A 17295-nucleotide genomic window follows, 5' to 3' on the forward strand; every position below is an offset into this window, starting at 1 on the left:
ATGCTAAGCTTGTTCCAAGTAGATGCTTTAGACCACTGAGCCATCTCACCAGCCCTATAACTCTAATCATTTTAAATCAAATTATGAGTAGCCAAATCAAAGACATTTCTCCAAAACTCATACAGTCTTATTCTGAAATATCCCCTCTCTTGTTGTCCCCTTTCTGCTGGCCCTTCTTGCGGCTCTGAATTAGAATTCCGAGATGTGGTTCAAGCGTCACAGCATTGCCATCGGCGAGGTGCCAGCCTGCCGCCTGGTCCACCGCAGTCAGCTGACGGAGGCCCACGTGGAAGAGATATGGAAGTCCATGACCTTATCGTAGTATGTACAGTGGATGCGAATGAGAAATTTTAGTAATTGTTTTCTATTTTGCAGTTTCACTACTTTCTGCATACTTTCTGCGAACTGCGGATAAAAATCTGAACTTTGTATAATTTATACCTATGTCCTGTACCAACACAATGTAGCTGAATTCTAGGGATTTTCTATTTCTTCTTTGTAACAGTTAAAAATAGATGTTTAAAAGTTGTAAAACTTTCTGGTAATACTGTCATGTTTCACATCAGAAACATAATACTTTGGTCTGAAGTGTTTGAGGTACATGCTGTAAGTATAATAAAACCTAACAGTCTTACAGCAATTTTTTTCCCACAAAGATGTACTAATAGTAGCCTCTTACCATTCGGTTAGTTAGTTTTTGTTGTTGTAATATTTTTGCTTATAAAATTACTGTCTTAGAACTCAAGGTATTATATAATGAAATCATTGAAGTAATATGTTAATGGTGAAAAAAGAAATCTTTTAATTTTATCTTATATTCTATTTGTAAATATTTTGCTCACAAAGATTGGGTAAAATATGTGAGAATAATGCCTCATAAATGGATCTTTTGAAGTTCCCTGCTTTTAGTTAACTAATAGTTCTTTAGAAGTAATTAAATATTTTAATTCCTGTTTATCTCTATAGTTTACAGAAAATCCTTGGCCTGGATTCCTTAGAGGAAGTCTTAGACAGCAAGCTCATCAACCCCAAGTTCATCATCTACAATGTCTACAGCGTCAGCAAGCAGGGCGTTGTCATCCTGGACGACAAGTCCAGTAAGTGCCCAAACCCCTTGCTTTTGTCTGAGCCAGCTCACCCACTGTGCAGGTCCAGACCGTCCGTCCCCGTGGAACCCCGTGATACTCTAAATGATGCGTTCCTCCTTCATCATGTACTTCCTAATGCTTAATTTTTTTTTTAAAAGACATCTTCTAACTCATTGTTTAGATGAAGAAAATGGAATAGAAAGGACACTATAAAAATCCATCCCAAGGGTAGTTTTTTTTTTTTTTGGCAGAATCGGGGATTGAACTCAGGCCCTGCTCTTGCCAGGCAGGTGCTTATTCTACTGAGCTATCTCCCCGGCCCACCAAGGGTAGTTCTTTATTCCCCTGGCAACCAAGTAGGTTGTGTACTATATCTTCCAGCGACTCGGAAACATGAGTGTGTTTAAGACCTGAGTGTGTGGGCTGGCAAGATAGCTCAGTGATCTGAAGCGCCTGCTTAGACAAGCTTAGGCAAGCATGCAGGGACCACATGCTGTGCCAGCCCCACCCCAACAGTGGGCTGAGCCGGCCTCAAAAATAAAAAAGACCCGAGTGCTTGAGTCTGTTTTCAGGTGGACTCCGGAGTGTGACTTAGAGTTCTGACTTAATTTTTCATGAAATTGTTTTTTTGCCAGGTTACCTGGGGTGGTCTTGAATTATGTTACTTTATTTCCTTTTCAATAAGGTTGTTCCTTATTTTTTTAATTTTTTAAAAAAAATTATTGGTATAGAGTCTCACCGTGTAGCTTGGACTCATAGTGATCCTCTTGTTTTCAGCCTCCGCACTGGGATTACAGGTGCACGCCACCACGCCTGGTCTTGGTGGCTGGCTCAGCACACCCAGGGGTGGGGCTGGGGCAGCATGTGGTGCCAGGGATTGAACCCTGGTCACTGGCCCAAGGTTGCTCTTTAAATGTTGAAGGTGCTTTAATAGTTCTCAATACCTTGTTTATAGATCAAGCTAGTTTGTAGAGCACGGGGAAAAAAGACACTTAGCAGTCACCTGACCTGGTTTTTGGTTTGGAGAAATATAGTGATGGTACTTACAGAGGTCTGTGATCCCCAGACTAATTTTTTTAGACTTCCTTTGTAAGGACAAGGGTGGGACCAGAGAGAGTTAAGCACTATGATTTGTTCTTTTTTTTAGTTCCAGTCCTTGATGCTAAGAATTGACTGGGACTAAATGACATTTGAATGTGAGAAGATGGTCTAGTAACTTTTCAGATTTTATAAAATATTGAATTCAGGGCTGGAGGCTCTTGTGCAGTAGACAAGAGTATATCAGAGGAAGGTGTTTTAGGCCTTGTATCCTGACAGGAGCAGAACCTGTCTTTGAAAATAGAACTTTGCCTTTTTCAGCCCCTGTATGAGGAATGGAGGGCAGCAGGATCAGCAGCAGGTCTGTGGTGACTTCTCGAGTTGTTACGTGGATACCAACATGTTGCATTAAGTTCCGGGTGATGGGGCTAATAGGGCCTTTGCAGTCACGTAGCCCTTCCACGGTTTCCAAGTGTAGCAGGTTAATGCTTGCAGCGACAGCCAGGTGGGCAGTCATCCTGCATCCTATTAGGTACTTTAGAAAGAGTGTGGGCTTGTACAAAGCTCAGTTCCTCTCTGTGACCCAGGCCAGCAGCATCTTCTCACTTTGAGAGTCGAGAGTACAAGTGGAATCATGACACCGGCCTGTCTCACTGTGGCCAGGCAGTGGCCACACAGCTCCACACGGCTCTGCTGTGCTTGTGCGGGGCAGTGTTTCTCCTGTCATTTGAAGGTTGTCCTAATGCTAATAGCTAAATGTTAGTATGTTAGTGGAGCTTTCTAGGCCTAAAACATTTTGAAAATTGTAACAGGTAAAATGATACTTATACTTTTTCTTATTGTGCTCCTGGGCGTCAAACCTGGGCCCCACACCTGTGATCATGTACCCCACCATGAGCAACCTTCAGCCCTTACTTAACCCTTAATTATGTTCTGGAAGGTATCTGGTAAACTTGCTCTACAAATGTATTTGTTGCCTGATATTTTTCTTCCATATTTTTTCTTTGTATAGTTCTTGGAGTTAATTGATTCCTTTGCTGATTTGTTTTTCTGAGACAGAATACACAATTTTTATTTTTACTAAATCTTGAAAATGTATATTTTCTCCTTAGAGAAAATTGTTGTAGTGATTTATATAAGCCTGTGCTGTAACACTGCTAAAGAAAGAGTTCTGTCTTTTAAATGTTCTGATATTTAAATTAGTGACATATTTCATGCTCCCGGAGAAGTTCTTACAATACCAACTATGTAAATAATTCCTTGAATTATGTAGAATTCAATAAAATATTTCCTTTAATGATTTTTTTTTTTTTTTTTTCTGCAGAAGAACTTCCTCATTGGGTACTGTCAGCTATGAAGTGTTTGGCAAATTGTAAGTACTAATTATCTGCCAGTTTTAGAAAATGAACAGAAATTAGTACCCTGAATTAGAAAATTGGCTTGAACATTGATTTGATGCCTGTGAGACTGGCAATTAATTGTTTTGGGATTGCTGTGCTTTTAGTGACAAATTTATGACTAAGTGGAAGGGCTGCGAGGTCTACACAGTTTTTTGTTTGTTTTTGTTTTTATGACAAGATCCTGCTCTTTAGTCAGGCTGGCTTTGAGCTGCCTGTATAGCTCAGGTTGGCCTTGAACCCATGGTCCTCTTGCCTCAGCCTCCAGGAGAAGAGCCCTAGTCATTTGGTTGGCTGGTAGTGGTGCCATGTGGCTTAGAGAAGCTACCTGGAGTCTCAGATAGCTCAGAAGGCCAGTTTCTTCTTTTTAGGGTAGAAACTTACATGTACAATGAAGTGTATAAATTCTTGAATTAGTAGACCCCAAATCATTGAGTTAATGACAGTTGTGTTTGACTATAGAGTGAAAGTAAGTATTCAGCTTAATGTGGGTAATCTTAGTGGATTTATATGGAAAATTATGTACTATCTTTTTGAATACTTACAGAGCACCATTAGTTTGTGTGAAGCCCAAACATCTCAGATTTAGCTATGAGAATTTTCATTGGTTTTTGATTACTGTTGAACAAACTTTGTGATATAAAGTACTGTGGTTTCAGCCTGGGAAATGCTTTTTATTCTTCTTGTTCAAAGCATTCGAAGTAAATTAAATTATATCTCCAGCCAGAGTTGGCAGTGATGAGCTGGGAAGTATAAATAGGAAGTTCAGTTGCCCATTTGTGAACTCGCGGCAAGATCTGGAGTTTGGCCAGCTGCAAATGAATGTAGGAGGCCAGTATAGCACACCTGCCTGCAGTGCTGTAAACTGCACCGAGGTGCGTTTATGGAGTTTGATTTTCAGTGATAAATAAAATATAGTAAGGGGTGCAGTTTTCCTTTACACAAGATGTACTGCACGCATAATGCTACAAGACTTCTGAAGAATGTTTTTTATTTTTATTTTATTTTTTTTCTGTATTTAGGATAAGATCTACAGGGTCTCACTACACAGATCAGACTCATAGTGATTCTCCTGTTTTCAGCCTCCCAAGCACTGGGATTACAGGCGTGTTCCACAGTGTCCAGCCTCAATCACTGTTTCAGCGTGCCCCACAGGCAGGACCCTGACAGGATGCTGGGGATCGAACCCCAGCCTCTGCGCTCTGCCTAGGCAGGTGCTTTCGTCCACTGATCTATCAAGCTGACCCTGAAGAATGTTTAGAATAAATTTCAATAGAAAGGAAAGATTTAAAAAAAAATATGATAATTCAGTAATGGTTATGATATACAAGGTGGTATTCTATCTGGTAGAGGATGTTGGAAGCAGGGATTATATATCAAAGGGCAAGGTAGCCAAAGGGCAAGATGAGCCTTTAAATAGCTTTGTGAAATTCTCTTGTTTCCCAAAATTCTTCTTGACTCTCAAAACTCATCAGAGTCATGATCTGTTCCTTGTCTGTCTTACCCTTAATAGGTCCATATTTCCACAGTATTCATCTAAATTGTAACAAAAAGGATAGGCTGAACCTATGACACTGAAGGTTGTTTATCTCCTCTTTAATAAGTCTGCAGCTCGCTTCTTTCTCTCTTTAATTCTCCTCTGCAGTTGTAGACCATATGCATGTGAGCCTAGGACTTTAATTATCGGCCAGTCTTACTCATTGCTGGCCACAGAATGAGTGATGGGTGCTGAATAAATCCAAAACCAGTGTAATGGGGTTCTCTTCTTGCGTGTAGGCAACAAAAATGTGGGAAAAAAAAATTTTAAAAAGCGGAAGGATTTCTTTTCCAGAATCTATCAATAACAGTAATAACATGAAAAATTAGAATAAGAAAAAAGTCTTAAAGTTCAAGGTGATTAAGAAAGAAAAGATCTATTAAAAATATAAATTATCAGAGCTCACTGCATACTTCTTTTGGCTTTTGTTTTTAGGAAAATCTTAATTTCGACATTTTTTAAATAAGGTTGGTGCGTCCCTCATGAAGGATACAGCGGCTTGGGGCGAGCCTGCGCGTACCTGGGTAGGGCTTCGTTCTGAGCCCTGCCTTGCTGCTGAGGTGCCTCAGACTGGTTACTGCAGTGGCTCAGCTCGGGCTTGATCAGCAGGAAGCGGGCAAAAATGATGGCGTCTCTGCTGCTCGTTTGTGGGGTAGCACACATGCAGATATTTTATTATTGAAGCCCACAATTATTTTTATAAGAAGAGAAAAAAATTTTTTTCCTGTATTTAGGGCAGGATCTGCAGGGTCTCACTACGTAGATCGGACACATAGTGATTCTCCTGTTTTCAGCCTCCCAAGTGGTGGGGTTACAGGTGTGCACCACCACCCCCAGTCTCAGCGTGCCTTGGGGGCAGGGCCAGCATGGCGCTCTGGATATTGAACCGTAGCCTCTGTGCTCTGCCTAAGCAGGTGCTTTAGTCTGCTGAGCTACCTGGCCAGCCCTGAGAACAGATTTTTAGGGAGTACAGAAAAACCCACTTCATGATGTCCCAGTACCTTGAAATGGGAAGGCCTAGAAAGTTTTACTGTGCTTTTTATTTTTAGGGCAGCTTGATCTTTTTTTTTTTTTTGTTCATTCCAGCAATTGTGTAGGAAGACTTTCCTTCCAATTTATCTTGGCCATTTCTGTTCTCCTAGAGATAAAAGTCTACTGGGTGCTGCTGCTTAATCTTTTGCTGGCCTGGAACTGACCCTGGCACTTCTCTTCCTTTGTCCGTGGTGTAATAAGAATGAGGAAGGCTGGCTAATGTGTTCCTCGGGGCACCCTTGCCATTTTTCTCAGGCAGGTCCAGTTTGTCAACTTGCTACGGATCTTTGCTCCTAAATGGACTGTTGCTACCCAATTTGTGGAGAGCATTTCTTATTTCTCTTTGGCCCCAGCTGGTAGAGCCTTTTTTGCTTTGTTGGTGACTTGGGACACGGTGGGCTATTTCAGTGATCTGAGGTCTGGTCTAGCTTTGCAGCCTGGCTCTGCAGGACAGCCTGTCACTTGATGATTGGTTGGGAGTCAAGTACAGAGTTTAGAATTGGAATGAATTAACAAGACAAAATGTACAATCTCCTTTTGGGTTATCTTAAAAAGTTTACATTGTTATTAGTTTAAAATAGTTTAGATGGGAGATAGCTCAGTGGCTTAAGCACCTGCTTGGCAAGCACAAGGCCCTGAGTTTGATCTCTGGTACCACATGCCATGCCAGCCCAGGAACTGGGCATGTGGTGCAGGCCTGTAATCCCAGCACTAGGGAGGCTGAGACAAGAGGATCACTACAAGTCTGAACTACATAGTAAGACCCTGTACCATAGGAAAAATGAGTTTAGAGGAGTAAAATGATTATTTTACTGAATTCTATGTAGGAGTTTTACATAAAATGGTGAAATAATGAAAACCTCTAAAATTGACTTTATAATTTATGTATTATATATGTGAGCGAATTGTTTTGTTGATCATCTTTATCAAGACTGGGAAAATATTGAACATTTTCAAGAAACCTAACCATTGTTTATATTTAATAAAAATGCATTCACAAGAACATAAAAAGTGGACTAATTTTAAGATGAAAATAGGCCAGTACTTTTCCTCATTATTTTATAGTAGACTTCGACTTAAAATATATTTAAATAAGCAAAGTGTATGATGTCAGTTTATACAGCATCAATTTTCCATGACAACTTTTCTATGTATCAGAACTTTCAGGATGTCTATCCATCTTGGTGACCGTATACCCCATGCATACACACAGATCCTAACACTCAGAGATAATTGCCCCATTAAGGTTTCTCTTTTGCCTTTTTTCTCTTTACACAAAATAGGGCCCAACTGTTCAGATTTGAAGCAGCCGATGTACTTGGGATTTGAAAAAGATGTGTTTAAAACGATAGCAGATTATTACAGTCACTTGAGAGAGCCGCTGCTTACATTTCACCTTTTTGACGCCTTCGTCAGCGTATTAGGTAAGTTGGGTGTAATGGCCTTGCGTCCACTTTGGAGATGTTCAATCATTTATATTTTTGCTCTCTTCAGACTTTCACTCGTCAAAGCTCATAGCATTTTTCAAAGGTAAACTCACAGCAGGCTTGGTAGAACTGGATTCCTGCTGTATGAAGGAGTAAAAGAAAATAGGTTCTGTTATGAAACTCAAAACAAGGACCAGAGGTTTTTATTTCCAAAGAAAGAACAATGTGTCATTTCCATACAAGGATGTAACTTCACTGGTAGAGAAGAGTGTAAGTTGACATTTACTGTGCATGACTAAATCTATTACCCTGGCTATGACTTCATGAGTAGTCAAGTGTAGGGGGTGCTTTCATTAAGAAATCTAATTTCTTTTTATAGAAGAAACAGATTTTTGTGAGACTTTGTTATTTGAGACATGTAAAATAAAATAATCTTTGAAAAAGTATAGTGGAAAGTGTGGGGGAAATCAACATGATTGCAAGATGTATAATATTATTCTTAAGGCTGGGGAGATAGTTCAGTGGAATAAATGCTTGCCTGGCAAGCGTAAAGTCTTGAGTTTGATCCCTGGTACTGAAAAAATAGAAAAGAAATAGTTGTGGAAATGTTTGGGCCAGCCAGATAGCTCAGTGGACTAAAGTGCGTGCTTAAGTAGGCGCAGGAACTGGGGTTCTATCCCTAGTATGCTGTGCCAACCCTGCCCCTGGGGCGCATTGAGATGGGGACAGAGACTGGGCGCGGTGGTGTGTGCCCTTGATCCCAGCGCTTGGGAGGCTGAAAGCAGGAGAATTACTAGGAGTCTGCTCTGTATAGTGAGAACCGGTAGACCCTGTGCTAAATATATCTATATATATATCGCTCCGTCAGAATTTTCAGCTGGCTGTTGTAATTGTTCAATTAGTTTGATTGTTTTCTTGTCAAAAGTTTTGCTTTAAAGGCCTAGTGTTGTTGTGGCTATCCCCCCCTTTTACGTAGATTTGTAATAATTAACATACTTTTTCAGCATCTTGGGGTTTAATGCTTTTTCTCCTTATTTCTTCTTCCTTTATTTTCCCTTGTGTTCCTTTTCTTTGTTCTGCCTTAATTTTCTTTGTAAAACAGTGTGGCTGCTCTCATAGTACCCTAGCACAGTGCCCGTTATACGTCATTAAGTTACCGGATCTCATAACAGTACTTTAGATTTCAAGCTTCTGTTGGTCTCTCATAGCAAATAGAATAGTTATAAATCATGTAGACATGAGTGTTTGTTTTCAGAGAGATCAACACTGGGAATAAATGAAGGTCTGTTTGGCCTACTGCTGCGTTGGAGACAGCTGGGTCTTGGTACTTTGCTCCCAGCTGAAATCGATTGGGGGTTCATGCACTTGCGAACATCATGCCTATTGCAAGTATTTGCTGCGGCTTAGTATGCTTGTGGGCTGAGTCCGTAGATTTCTGTTGTATTCACTTACTGCCATTATACAGTGGTGAAAGAAGAGTTCTAAAGAATAGAAATCACTTCCAATGCAGGCTGGGTGGCACATACTTGTAACCTCAGCACTCTGGAGGATGAGGCAGGACACTGCAAATTTTAGCCCAATCTAGGCATTTTAGTAACTATTAAGACTATCTTAAAATAAAAATTAAAAAGGGCCTAAATGTGGCTCAGTGGTTCGGTAATAGTACTATTAAAGTACCATAGGATTTTCTTTTAATTTTCCATTTTTAAGATATTCTGTAGTAACATTTTTTTGGTTTGAATATGGAAGGACTTAGAACTTATAAAAATGCAAATTCTAATTTGAATCAGTTATACTTTTTATATCACTGGCCTGTTACAATTGTGTATTTTGATCTCAGTAAAGTGGACTGTATTTCCCAATTAATACATCACCCTCTAAAATATCCATGGAGGATTTGATTTAGAGAAGGATACAACTCATGTTTCTCAGTCTATGTAAATAAGTTATCCAGATGGAAACCTGTTGCTATTAGCTACCAGCAAGAATGGATGATTGCATGTGTCCAGCAGTACTATATTACCTTCACTTTACTCCATCGAGTCCTTCTCAGGTGAGTACGTGAGACACTTTGCGTGGTAAATTATGTTTTTATATTCTCAGGTAGTGAAGGAAGAAGGCTTTTTAGGGTGTGGGAGGCCGTAGTGTGTTTATCTGATTAAAAAAGATCTCATACAGCAGTCCTTTTAGAGTCTGTGGGAAAAGCTAAATTACATAAGTAGGTTGAGTTCTGGTAGGTTTGACTCATTCCTTAAACTTTTGACTTTAATTGGAATAGGATGACATTAAAGTATTTTAAAGTAAGTAATCACCCTATTTTGTATAGAAGCTAAAATCTACAGTGTTTTGTGGAACTAATTTTCCATTTAGTTGATCTTATGTGCTTTATTCTCTTAATTCTAGTGTAGATGGGTTTGATGCCAGAGCTTAATCCTGAGAACAGTTAGTTTTAATACATGAAGCAGGGCATTTAAAAGTTTTTAAAAATAAAAACCCAAAACACTGTCTCACTTAATTTTCTGTTGTTGCTGGGGCAAAATGCCCAACACCCAAAATTAAGGAAGGGAAGGTTTATTTAGCTCTCAGTTAGTGGAAATTTCAGTCCATACTTGGCTGGCTTTAAGGCAGAGCGGCACATGGCAGAGGGCAGCATGGGAAAACAGCAAAGAGCAAAGGGAGGGGCAGCTTCTGCAGCACCTAGCGAGCCCTTCTCCCCTCTCTGCTTTGTAATGTGGATTACCCAGCTCAGGGCAGGTGTAACACTCACACCCATAATCCCAGCATTGGATCATGAAATATATGAGACTTTGGCCTAGATACAAACCATAACACCAACCAAGCAAAACTAAAACAAAAAATGATATTTTTCGAGATAGGAGGCCTATTCTTTCCTGACAACTTAAAAATGCTTTTAATTTGGTGCAACATTCTGCTCAAACAGCATGATTGCCCTAGTGATTGATTTCCATTTCTGTTTCCTTTTATTAAGAGTGTGTCGTTGAGTCTTGCTTGTTGTGAGTGAGACAGAGACACATCCTTCCTTCTTGGGAGCCTACTGAGTTCTGCAGTGCTCCGTCATGTGGCGCAGATAGGAGGCAGCAAGTGGGTGGGAGCAGGGTGGAGTGCTTTGGAGATTGAGAGACCCTGGTGTTATCTGTAGGCCAGATTTAGGTCAGCTAAACACAACATAAACATACTTAGTTTGATTTTACAAAGGAAAATGATGCACAAGTTATTTATGGATTTTTCAAAAAAGTTGTAAGATTGCAGCTGTGGGCTTGGCTTTCTACTGGCACAGACTGTTGCAGGAGGGTGACCAGTGCTCCATGGGCAGGAGCAGGTGTTTCAGGGGTTGGTGCTCCAATTCACTGTTCCCTAATGCTTTTCAGCCTGAGGCAGGTTCACTTGCCTCCTTTCTCTCATTTACTCCACTTGTCTGTTCTTGTGGGCAGCTGGGCTTGACACCCTGCATTGCAGGTGGGCTGGAAGCTGAGATGACAGCTCTTTATTGTTCCCTAATGCCACTGATACTCACTGGACTGATCACGCACAGTACCACCCGACTCTTTGGAGATCACTTACTGGGTTTTTAAACCTAGAGATATCGATAAGGCTGGGTTTTCTGCTTGCTGGCTCTTTTGTCTAGTGACTTTTAAGAGAACCTGTGGGGCTGCATGCCATTTTACCTTGTTATCTCTCTGTTCTTACATTTGTCAGATTATCTCACGGCCCTTGTCCCGTGGTAATTCTTTTCTAACCAAAAAGAATACATATGTTGGACTGGGGATGTAGCTCAACAGCACAGCACTGCCTACCTGGCAAGCACAAGGTTCTGAGTTCAGTTCCTGGTATGAAAAAAAAAAAAAGAATACACATGTCTACAAAGTTTGTCTACTACACAAAGATTTATACAAGAATAAGCAGCTTTGTTTATGTTATCAAAAATTTGAGATGGTATATATTTATCAATAGGCAGATATGGAAATATTTTGTCCTATATCCATGAATGAAATTTTACTTAAATAATAAAAGTAATGAACTACTGATGCATAGAACAAAATTGAATCTTAAAAATACACTGAATAGTAAAAGCCAACTTCAAAAGACTACATAGAGTCTGATTCAACTTATATAAAACATTAGGAAAGGGAATAATTTACAGACAGAACTGGTCAGAAGTTTCCTGGGTACTGGGCAGTGATGGTGAACCTTGTAGAGACCTAGTCCCCAAACTAACCAAAAGCCACTTACTTATGCCAAGTGCCAAAACTTCAATTAAATCTCACTACTGAGATTTTAGTTTAAAACAGCTTGAACATTAACATCTTTTGTCTTTTTTTTTTTTTTTTCCTTCAGTATTTAGGACAGGGTTTATAGGGTCTCACTATGTAGATCAGATTCATAGTGATCCTTCTGTTTTCAGCCTCCCAAGAACTGGGATTAAAGGTGCACACCACCATGCCCAGTCTCAATTGCTGCCGCCTCAGTGTGCCCTGGGGTCGGAGCTGGCACAGCATGCCAGGGATTGAACCTGGCTACTGTGCTCCGCCTAAGCAGGGTCTTTCGGCTGCTGAGCTATCTGGTGGGCCCAACATGTTTTGTCTTAAAAACACGTTAACAAAGCTTTCACTGATGCCAGCTGCTTTTTATTGAAAGGTAAAAGTTTGTATTTGGCTTGGTTTAGCACAGTTAATGTGATTTTTGCTGCTGTGTGTCTGCTAGTAATTTGTCACACCTTGGCTTGTATTCTGCTAGTTTGAAAGCAGCACACACAGCTCTTAGGTCATCTGTGTGTTTCTTGTGTCACATCTGATGTAATTTAAAGTTGAAAACAGCTGCTCACGAGCAAAGGATGATCCAATGAAGTAAGAAAAGCCATCCCTAGTGCTTCCGTTAACTTAAAGTTACCTAGAGAGACTTCCACGTGTTCAGGATCTATTTTCAGAACCACTAACTCTGCTGTCCTTTCCTATCCCTTTGCGCTATCTTCTCTGTTCCTGTGTTTTGCATGCAGGTCTTCTAATGTATTTCTCTGGATAGAACTTTCTTGAAATCTCAATAGCTCAGTTTCTAGATTTGCAAACTCTCACCAGTGTAAACTGGGAAGATCAAGTTCTTCCAATTTGGCTTTAGCTGCAGAAGCAAAAAAACAGGGTTTTCTCCATCTCACAGAACTGTAAAAATCTTTTACTAGAATTCTCCTTTACAGCTGCTATTAAAAATTCCTTGTAGCTTTCCTGTTGACTTGTAGGATTGTCTACAAATGTCGCATTTTCTAAATACTGTTTTAGATTTGGGAAATATTTCAGCTGCTCACTTTCAAGATGAGCAACCTGGCTCATGTGTGACAGCGGGCTCTTTGTAGCCGCCGTGGCCCACCTGCATTAAGTTCACCAACATAGTGGAGGGGTCAAGAGGCCTGGCTCTGAGGGACCCGGGAGACTCCTTTGTGTGGGTGACACTGGTATATATAGTTATGAAAGGTCACTGAGCTATGTATTTTATTTATTTATTTAACATTTATTTGTGTGTGTGTGTGTGTGGCCAGCTCAGCCCACCAGGGGGTGGGGCTGGTTGGCATGTGGTGCTGGGGGATTGAACCGTGGTCCCTGTGCTCTGCTAAGCTTGTTCTAAGTAGGTGCTTTAGACCACTGAGCCATCTCACCAGCCCCTGAGCTATATATTTTAAATGAGCACATCTAAAAAATTATTTTAATTCATTTTTCTTTTTAAATTTATTAACTAGTGCATAAACACAAAAATGTAAACATTCATGGGTTATCACATAATGTTTTGATTCATATCTATACTGTACAACGTTCAAATTAAACTAAACACACCCATCTCTCAAACATTTAACATTTCTAGCCACATATCATGTATGACTGTGACATCATGACCATTGGTCATCCTCTCCCCACTGAACCCCACTCCACCCCAACCTCTGGTGACCACCACACCATTCTCAGCTTCCATGAGATAAACTCTTAAGTTCTGCACATCAGTGAGATCGTGAGGCATTTGTCTGTGACGGGTTTTCTTCATTAGACATAATGATCTCCAACTTTATTCTTGTGGTTGTAAATGAAAGAATTGCATTTTTGTTTGTTTTGGAAATCTCTTTTTTTTTAACATTGTATTTTGAAGAGAGTAGAAAAATAATAGATAAGATATTAGAAATGATACACAATTTTAGGAAAAGAATATAATAGGTATTCAACACTGATTGCTGTGTTGCACAGTGCTGTCTTCAGTGTAGTTGCTTAGATTACCAGTTATAACCATGTAAAATTGGTCAAAGTAAAAATTTTAAGCATTAATTGCTACCTTCAAGAAACCAATAGGAATTAGTAGTGGAATCATCTTAGCTATCCTGTGTATATACGTACATGATTTTTCCCCGTCCTTTTTTTATGGCTGGATAATATTTAGTCATTGCATACGTGGTCACATTTTCTTTTTCCATTTATCAATAGGTGCACACTTAGTGTGTTTCCATTTCTTGGCTGTTTTCGGTAGTGTGGTGATAAATATAGGGACATAGATGACCCGTAGACAGTTGGGTCATTTTAAAGAGGTGAGGTCTTTATTAACCATGAGCATGACCATTCCGTGTCTGACGTGATGTGTTTAAAGTGGAGTTGGGGAAACATGTGGATTCTGCTTTCTTTTGAAACAATGCTGAGAAACTAATAGCTTGCTTTGGTGTGATTAAAACAGTTGGAAACCACCCCACCCTATTTTTAAGAGTAAAAGAAAAAGCAAAGAAAGGCTTATAAAAATGTAAATTCCCCTAATCACTTGTCCTAGAGGTAGAGCAGTGAGTGCTTCTGTAAGACTGGAAAAATAAAGTTGCAGCACTGTTTATGATTAAGTTTCATGGGCCCTAGGACTTCACTGACTGCAGTGTGTCTGTAAATAAGCTCTCGGAGGGCCACACAGGAGTGTGTTAGCCCTCACAGAACAATGGACCCGTTTATGCTGAAGGTCGCAATGTTTTGAATTTTTCTATGAAATTCATAAATGTTACCTAGAAAATTCAAGACAAGAATTTGAAGAGAATTTTTTTTTTATTAAGTTTCATTTTAATGTATGTTCCAAAAATAGAACACTGGGCATAAAAGGATTAATAGAAAAGATGACACTACAACTGTAACATACATACATATATCATCCTTCTGCCTTGGGATTGGCTCATATCATTTTTGAGGAAAGTTGTTGAATGTCTTTGCTCAGAGTATTACCTGAAGTACTCAGATACTTTCAGAGGACAATGGCTGCTCTCGTAGATCTTACATTTGATTCTTCATGACCACGGTGACTCGTTACTTGTGCCTGTCCCTGGGGGTCTGTGATATCCACACAGAGCTCAATCACTGTCTTCCATGTTGTGTGGCTTGTGGTAAGCTTCTTGAGAAGATTTTTTTTTTTTTTAAATTTAGTAGAGGGTCTACAGGGTCTCACTACCCAGATCAGACTCATAGTGATCCTCCTGCTTTTCAGCCTCCCAAGCGCTGGGAGGTGCATGCCACCCCACCCAGTCTTAGCCCACCTGGGGGCAGGGCTGGCACTGCAAGCCAGGGATCGAAACCCAGTCCCTTGTCTGCCTAAGCAGGTGCTTTAGTCTGCTGAGCTCTCTGGCCCACCCGAGAACAAGATCTTTTTCTAACTAAATTTTCACTTTTCAGGTCCGAGTAGAGACTGGTTTATTTTAACCTCTCTATTAAAGTCTATTTGGATGAATGTAATAATGATTTCCGAGTATTTCCAGAGTTGGCTGGTCTCCTGAACTCCTGTGCTGTTGTTCTTCATCTGTTTATTGAATATTTCCATGAGTCTATTTTCTATCTTTCAGAAACTCAAACTGCTTCTTTCCAAGACAGTTCAGCAGCCCTTTCTGGCGCCAGTGATTTTGAGGAAAAGTCCTGTAAAGCTGAAGGTTTTCTGTTTCTCTGTCTATAACTGCATTATGTTAGCTACCTGTTTGAAAGTGTGTTTTATTATGTAGATTTCATAAGGGTCACATCGTGCTTTCACACTGACTGAGAGCAATGTTGAAATCAGACCGTGGCTGTCTCAGAAGTGAAGTTGAATGGAGGCCTATCAAAAGATGTGCATTTAAACCCTGCGTGCGGCTTGTGCAGCACCGCAGGCCTGTTGAGAGGACAGCGGGGCTTAGCGGAGTGCGGAGGCCTCACCCGAGTGTTGTCTCGTATGATATATATATATCTTCCACCTTTTTGTGGCAAGAATGGAAGCCATCATTTTACCATTGATATTCATGGACTATTCATAACGTGTTCTTAGCCCACCTGTGACTTTTACCAATTCTTTGTGCAGAACTTTCCCCCTACAGACTAAAGTCATTTTCCTTTGAGACCAAATGCAGGCCTGAAAACCAGGAAAGTAATGCTGATTGATTATGGTTAGATTCCCTTCAGGTTTGTTAGTCATCCCAGTTTCCCACTGTTGGTTTGTCTGCTGTTTCCTCGTGCTGATTCTCAGGTCATGAGTGCTGGGCAGGTTACAGTGGACAGGAGGCTGTGTTCCTGGCAGTGCATCCCGGCAGGGGCTCTCAGGCTCCATGTGTCCTGTTACAGTAATTTAGAGGGCTCTGTCAAGCTGCGTTGTGGTGTGGTGTAGAGCTATTTATACCTTTGGAAAGTTCTTCTCCATTAACCTTTCACCTTAATTATTTATGCCAGCATGGACTTCATATTTTATTCATTGGGTGATAAGTGTCTGTGTGTGCGTGTGTGTGTGCGCGCGCGCGCGCGCACGCGTGCATGCATGTACATCGCTGGGGCTTTATTATGTTAGGTGAGTGCCCTGAGATTCCTGTCCGCCCCTGGCTGTAGTTCTTTTACTTGATGCTCAAAGTGCCCTGGATTTGACCAGCGAGGAGGCCTGTCCCGTGGGCTCTGCTTGCTTCTGCCTCCCCCCTTCACTCCTGGAACACTTCTTCACTTTCTGGCCTTACAGCTTTATCTTGGACCTTCTTTTTCCAGGGCTGGAATCTGCCATTTCTTCAAGAATTCTTGATTTCTTTAAACAGATTATTTAGAATCTAGGTGCAAGCCATACTTGTTACTGGGTATTTCTCCTGGAAGGAAAATAGAATTGTCCAACAGCACTTTAGAAAGTTGATCTTGCAATGTATTTTCTAGATTTCCACCCAAAGCGCTATTTGGATGTGATTGAACTGGCAGAACAGAGAGTGATGCCCCAGCCAGCCGTGTGCCTGCCACCTGGATGACACCGCAGCGCGTCTTGGTACGCAGAATCGCCAGATGGCCTTGGCTTCGTGGTGTTACCGGTTTCTGGCTGCCTGTTTTCCAGAGCTGTTGCGGCAGTGTTCACATCCACTAGCAGCATTCTTACGTGCCCGTTTCCTTACCAGGGCTTGCTTTTCCTATCAAGGTTTTTCATTTCTCTGATCTGATGCAAGTGACAAGGAAGTTTACTGCTTTTTATTGGTCGTGTGGATTTCTTGGGTGGAATAGTCTATCATTTACCTTTTTTTATCTTTTATTTTATTTTTTTTCTACCCTTCCTCCCTACCGTTTTTTATTTTTAAAGAAAAAAACAAAAACTAAAATTAAAAAACAATATAATAGGAACAATATGATAACCATTGATAACAATGGTTAATATATTGCATATTTTTATCTTTAGGTACTCAGAGTACAAGAGATCAGCATTTAATTGTCTAAGCAATCTTAGCACAAACCTGTCTTTTCAGTGAACTAAGAGGAATTTGTACTATCACTATCTTA

At 40.5% G+C, this 17295-nt stretch overlaps 1 protein-coding gene across 1 annotated transcript in view; it reads left to right on the forward strand.

The window, feature by feature from the left end:
- Window positions 1-17295, forward strand: part of Depdc1b (DEP domain containing 1B) — an 84208-nt gene that overhangs the window by 31852 nt on the left and 35061 nt on the right. Inside the window, exons 4-7 of the mRNA XM_004623066.2 lie at window positions 194-321; window positions 967-1097; window positions 3451-3498; window positions 7376-7516. Coding sequence (XP_004623123.1) covers window positions 194-321; window positions 967-1097; window positions 3451-3498; window positions 7376-7516 — 448 coding nt within the window. The remainder of the gene's footprint in view (window positions 1-193; window positions 322-966; window positions 1098-3450; window positions 3499-7375; window positions 7517-17295) is intronic.

This window comes from Octodon degus, unplaced genomic scaffold (genome assembly GCF_000260255.1).
Source record: "Octodon degus isolate 3935 unplaced genomic scaffold, OctDeg1.0 scaffold00001, whole genome shotgun sequence".
In the NCBI taxonomy this organism is placed as follows: Eukaryota; Metazoa; Chordata; class Mammalia; order Rodentia; family Octodontidae; genus Octodon; species Octodon degus.